Source organism: Pseudopodoces humilis, chromosome 1 (genome assembly GCF_049639895.1).
Source record: "Pseudopodoces humilis isolate 2021_Gansu_Grassland_sample_001 chromosome 1, ASM4963989v1, whole genome shotgun sequence".
NCBI lineage: Eukaryota > Metazoa > Chordata > Aves > Passeriformes > Paridae > Pseudopodoces > Pseudopodoces humilis.
In genome coordinates, this window is record NC_142200.1 from 17,923,953 (window position 1) to 17,930,494 (window position 6,542).

Consider the following 6,542-nt stretch of genomic DNA (forward strand, 5'->3'; position numbering starts at 1 on the left):
AAAATTTAAATTCTGCATTCTAGTCCACAGTGACACCTGCAGATTCAGTATGCACTCACTGGATGATCAGTTTACCACTATCAGTGCTATTAGAAAATGCTTTACAAGGGGTCCTTAGAAGATTGCAATGCTGTGTGTGATGTGCAGGCTGAAATAACTTTTTTTAAAAAAAATTAAAGTAGTGTTTAATTATCAAAAGCAAAAGTCATTACCAGATCTTTATGATCTTACTTGCCTCATGATGCAAATGTTCAGTGCAACATATTCCATGGAAAGATGCATAAAAACTGTGCTAAAGATTTATAAAATTATAGGTCTCACTATGAAAAAAAGCCCCAGTCTTTCTGACAAATAGAACTCCTAGCCACAGAAGTTAATGCATTTTTGACTTTGGGGATATTTGCTTTTTGCAGTCTGGGAATTCATTCTGCCTTTCTCAGTCTGAACTAAGCATCTTTCTCTTACTATACATAGATACTCTGCAAGGTGCTGGAGAGAAAATTCTATTCTCATCAAGGTATCCAGCAAAACTCCCACTACTTTCAGCAGAGTCAGCATGTCACCTAGTTTGTCTTTGTCAGTTAGTGTTCTGTAGTCTTGGAGTTGCCAAGTCTCATGTTATTTGGAATTTTTCTTTAAACTCTAGCTCCCATGGCAATCTAACATTCACCTTAACAAGTAAAGATCTTGGAGAGATAAACAAGAGAGTTCACTATTAATTTCATCTCAAAGCAACAATTTAAAAAAGGCCAGTGCAGCACCACAATTCTCATAATCCAGTTGCAAAAAACATCTATTCTGGAAACAAAAGTAACTGAACAGTTGAACAATCACAGTTAAAGCAACAGAAAAGGGCTGGTAAATAAAATCAAACCATGCTTATACTCAAAATAACAAGTGAAATTATGTAAAATACTTTTGAATTATAGTCTTTTTTTTGAGGTTTAAATGAAAAATGCAACACTGTCTAAATAAGGAAACCAGTTAATTTGTCTTTCATGTTCTTGCTTTTACTTCACGTGCTGCATATAAAAGTAGAATGGGTTGGGACATAATTACTTTTGCAATTCTGTAAATACACGTGTGTGTTCTCCAGTACTGCTGACTATGAGTAGCACAAAAGAACAAAAAAGGAAAATATGAAAATACCACACCAGCATTACTTATGAGATATTTACCAGAATTTCCTAATCAGCTAAAGCTAATACAACAAATTAAATATTAAATGCACTTGTAGTTTAAGATTTTATCTTAATGATTTCAGGGTGGTGGTTTGATGCCTGTGGCCCCTCCAATCTCAATGGGATGTTCTACACAGCTGGACAGAACCATGGAAAGCTCAATGGCATCAAATGGCATTACTTCAAAGGCCCCAGCTACTCCTTGCGCTCCACCACCATGATGATTCGGCCTTTGGACTTTTAAAGGAATCCGCAATGGATCCCAAGAGAAGCCAGGCTGGCACTGCCCCCAGCAGCAACTCTATCACAGTCTGAAGGTAAAAGGCGAAGGGCTTCTTGAAAGCAGCGCATGGGATGACGCAAAGTCGCTTCGCTGTCACTCCACTACCTGCAAACACTTCCCAACAGTCACCCCGTGCTTTGATTACTACAGAGAGTTTTGTTTAGAAGAAGGTGGCTGAAATGATTTTCTAAAGAACTGGATTTGGCTATTCTGCCCAAACTTGGTGCTTGCCAGTGGATTTTTTCTTTTTTTTTAATTCAGCAACAGGATCACAGTTTGAAGAACTGAAACATGTCAGCCATGGTCTATTGAGTAGAATGCTATTCAGCAGTGAAATGCCAACATTATACACATGAAAAAGGATTACAGAGTCACTTTTATTAAAACTTGTCTTAAAGCATCCAAGTGACCACTAAAAATATTGTTTTTCTTAAATGAACTGAATTTGAATAGTGGATGGATTAATGTTAATCCCAGATAAAAATTATTTGTGCAAATATTATTTTTCATTAAATACTTTAAGGACAGGTTTCTAATTAATAAACTGAGTCAAACATATGAATAATGATAAGGATAATAAGCATAAATTCCTCAGTTGCTCTATAGAGGTAAATCAGGTAATTGGCATAATCCCTGTGCTAGGATTTATAGTGTGATAACAAAAGTAGCTGTGTTTTTATATTTTTACTTTCTTTCATTAAAGGCAGTCTGAATGTCATGTAGAATAATTAATGGAAGGTTTAAAGAATGTGAAATATTATCCAAGAGAAAATACAGGAATTTGCATGGACTTTTTCCACCAAAAAAAATTCAGGAAGGCAAACTGTTAGGGTATAAAAAAATTAAATAAATGCATAGCTTAAGGCAATGGATTAATTTTACAGTATCCTTGCATGTGCGCAATTTATCCTTAATTATTTTACTTTTTTATTACATTTTTGTGAATATCAGAAGCATGCCAATTCTACACAGTGCTTAGGCTACAACTATAACAAAATATTCATCAGAACTGTATAAAAAAACAAAGAATTGTGAACTTGTAAATATCATGTTTATATTTCCTGCAACAGTCATTTATTTTGTACAGGCAACCCTGAACCAATGTAAAGGGTGAAAAGCCTCAAAAGAATATAAATATTAAATAACTTTAGATGACTGCTTACAGGTTGATAACAAGTAAATTTTTCTATTAAAATGGTGCAGAAGTGTGGTACTATTGGAAAAGTCTTTTAATAACAAGTAATTAAGTAATGGGTGGCCTATGAGGGCATAGAGAAAACTCTTTCCATTTACAGCCATTTTGATTAAGTCCCATGAATGAAGTCCATTTGGGAAAGTAGTTTGCAGACATTCTACTTCTGCTAGAAATGAAATGAAAAAGTTTCCCCTGCTCCCACTGAAATCAAAAGTAATATTCTCAATTAAATTGGGACCAACATGGCACACAGAATCTGCATGTGGAGAGGTGTTTGCTCATCTCTTTTTGCTTTGTTCCATTTATTAAATTGTTCCTGAGATGAGGAACAAGGATCTGGTTTTATTTAAAGGGTAATGATAATTTTTTTCCCCCTACTTTTTCACTTTTTTTTTTTTCTCCCCCATTTATCAGTTTATTCTATGGAATAGACAAAAAAGTACTCAGATATTTTTGAACACCTCTTCCTAAAAATCACAAGGTCATAGTACCACTGAGGGCTATTGCAGCTCCTAAGGGTTCTCTGATTTTGTTACAATTTCATGTTTGTTTCATTTTAAGCGGGAAGTTTTGTGGGGTTTTTGTGTAGTTGTATATATTTATATATATATTTGAAATAATCTTGACTAAGGGTTAATTTGAAGTTTTCTGCTGAATAAGTTACCAAACTACTCTTTACTCAGCACTTTCTTCACAGACATGTTTTGGCCCAGTTTCCAGCAGGTTTTTTTTAATGGTCCTCATTAATGTGCAAAATATCCAGTCTGTCTGCCACCATATTCTCAAAAGATAGAGTTTTGCAGGTCTCCAAGTTAAGAATGCCTTTTGTGCAGATCCTATTGCAAAAGGCAAAACATGTTTAAAATTAAAAGCATGATATTTACTGTTTATTTATCTGGGTTTGAAAAAAAATGTGGATTTGGTTTCCTATCCTTTATAATAAAATGTTTTAAAAATTGTGGAGTCTGTGATTTGATTTGCTCTAATTATAACTTTCTGTGACAGGCTGATAATATTTCAAAAGCCGCTATCTCCGTGTAAGAAATAGTAATAAGCTTAGACAGACTGTAGGAAGGGAGGAACTCTAATTTAAGTTTTTCCAGTAATTAATATTTCTTAACCTTTCATACCCATACTTCAGTGTTTTTAATGAATTTTCTTGATTAAAATCATAGGAATACATTTTTCTTATCTTAGGTTCAAATCATACAACTCTATCAATCTTTAAAATGCAAGATTTCTTTAATTTAACAGGCAAAGATACAAATTGTAGTGTGATGTTTTCTTGCCTTATGAGGTGTTCTTCTATCATCCATTCAATCATATTGCATGGCAGTGACAAATCTCCGCTGATCTCTTACCCTGAAATTCCTTCTGCTCCATTTGTATGTCTTTTAACACTACAGTGATCCGTTTCAACATCTCTTTGTAGTCAATTTTTCCTCATTTTCTCAGGAATTTTTTCTTAATTGATTTGTTTGTTATGTTCCTTTGGGGAAACACAACTTCTCAAATCAACACTAAAGGGGTAAGGAACTATATACATAAAAGTACGTTATTGAATGAGTAGGTATTGCATAAATTGAAGAACTGCTATTCCTAATAATGATGGGTTTGGAGTTGATTTATATTAAAATTCTGCTTGCCCTTACAGATAATAAAAAATAGTCCTTGGTCGGTGGTAACAGTAACTTTGCTATTTACCCTTCATGGATAATTTCTTCCTGATTTATAAAACAATACAGAAAATTTTGAGAAACTAATAGAAGTGTTTTCCAAAGCATATTGAGCCTTAATTTTTAATATCTTTTGAGGCTGGAGATGTTATTTAAATGCACATTTTCCTAAGTGCCCTAGCATCCAGTACTGACCTATTAAGTAAGTAAATCATCCACATTTATAGTCATTTGTATAACTGTGTCCCAAGACAAAGTTCCTTAAAACATCCTTCCAGCTATAAAAACAACTTTCCTCTCTGCAGACTTGAAGCTCAAACCACAGCTCTGACCATGCCTCAAATAATCTCATTTGGGATTGGCATGGTTTCCCCTTCTCCTCTGGGAAGAACAAAACTGAAATAGCAATCACAACAAGAGCTTAATTCTCTAGGTAGGATCAAGTGTAATTTACAACCAGACTGTGCTGCAGTTGTGCCAGAAAAAATTCCTACCTACCAGCTTTTACATGAGCTGGACAGCTTGAGGAGAGAGGCACTAACCCTGGATACAGCTGCTGCTGCTGTTGTCTGACTCTTGGCTGTGGTGTGCACACAGACACACACACACAAAAATCTATACATCCAGAGAAAACATGACACAGCCAATCAAAATGATCTTGCCTAAATTTTAACTAAAGGAGTTGCAATCTCAGGTCAAAGAAAAAAAAAATTGAAAGAGTCAATGTCAAGCAGCAAGAGCCAGAAGGAAAAAGACAGGGATATGGGACTGTAATGAGGAGAGGGAAAAGACAGACAGATGGAGTTTAAAGGAAGGGATTACCTGTGAGACACAGCAGCTTCATATTTACTGTGTCATGACTATTACATATTGTGGGAACTCATCCTCTAGGAGTGTCCAAACCCCTTCTGCCTGGTTCCTGCTCATATGAGTAGAAATCTATGGATATTATTTCTTTTTATATGTTCTGAGTGGTTTGTTTCTCTGTATGTTTTTAAAATCTTTGCACAGGGACCAATTCAGTATGGACTTTTGAAAAGACAATGTTGCTTATGGTTATGTCAAGTTAGCTGTGTAGCAAGTCCTGTAAAAATGAAAAAGCTCTTTTAGAAAATATGGCATTCTGCTGTATGACTTTTTAATGATGAAGAAATAGAACCTATGCTCATCCAAAATCTTGTGAAATTAGAGACTTTGTTCTTCCACTAGATAAAATTTCTAATGCCCAGTGCACTTTTCTGTGCCAGTGAGCTCGATTAAAGAATGGTAAAGAATGGATATATATACTGTAAAGTATGACCCCCAGATGATACATTAAAGTACATCAAGATCTAAACACCAGTCCTGTGTTTTGATAGAAATAATCTTGAGCCCTGAAGTGTTGCCGTAAATTTTCTTTCTCTTCTTACACTTCTCACCTTTCTCCCACTTTAATAGTGCCCCTATGACTCCTTTTAAACTGCTGGCAGTGTTTGCCTTCTGCTGCCTGGAAGTAGTCACAGGAGGCAAGCACCACATTTAACAGATCTGCAGATGCATGTGTTCACAACCACACCACCTGTGGGGAGAGCAGTCACTCCCCACCAAACCACCAGCAAGGAACATTTCTTGATACTTGTCATTTGCTCTGCAAGGTTGTGAAGGGAAAAATAAGGCACACAGAGGTCCTTCTATAGACTTAAAGAGGAAGCAGATGCTTTGCCAGGTCAGCCCTGGAAGGGACTCCAGAAGAGTAACTCACAGGCAGCTTCTCTGCCACAGTAGGAAATGGAGGAGGAAAAAAATCTCCAACAAGGTAAAGGGAAAATGGAGAATCTTGATACACTAAAGTGGGTAAGAAAGAGTTGAGTGAGAAAAAATTTTATTATAGAATAAGAAAACTAAGAATGCAAAGGAATCAGATTAGGAAGCTGAAGGCAAGGTCAGCAAGAGAAGGCAGTCAGTCTGACAAAAAGAATCTGGAGAAATGGCAGAGATGAAAGCACTGGATAAGAAACAAATTAAGAAGAATCCAGCAGAAGAATCAGTTTACATATTTATTAGAGCATAATTGGTATCCAATTAAATTTCCAAAGTCCAAAAGGAATAGTATCACCCTTTTACTTTCTGTTTTATTTATTATTTACAATGCAGTGGAGGTACACTGATAAAATCTAAAGCAATACTTAAAAAGCATCTCCTTCTCAGAGGAATGTTTGCTAACATGC

General features: G+C 35.5%; 1 protein-coding gene across 2 annotated transcripts in view; it reads left to right on the top strand.

Moving 5' to 3' along the window:
• Positions 1 to 3,582, top strand: part of ANGPT1 (angiopoietin 1) — a 151,724-nt gene extending 148,142 nt beyond the window's left edge. For both annotated transcript variants that reach the window (XM_005516964.3, XM_088064108.1), the window contains exon 9: positions 1,265 to 3,582. In XM_005516964.3, coding sequence (XP_005517021.1) covers positions 1,265 to 1,425 — 161 coding nt within the window. In that variant the 3' untranslated portion in view covers positions 1,426 to 3,582. The remainder of the gene's footprint in view (positions 1 to 1,264) is intronic.
• The last annotated feature ends 2,960 nt before the right edge of the window (positions 3,583 to 6,542 follow it).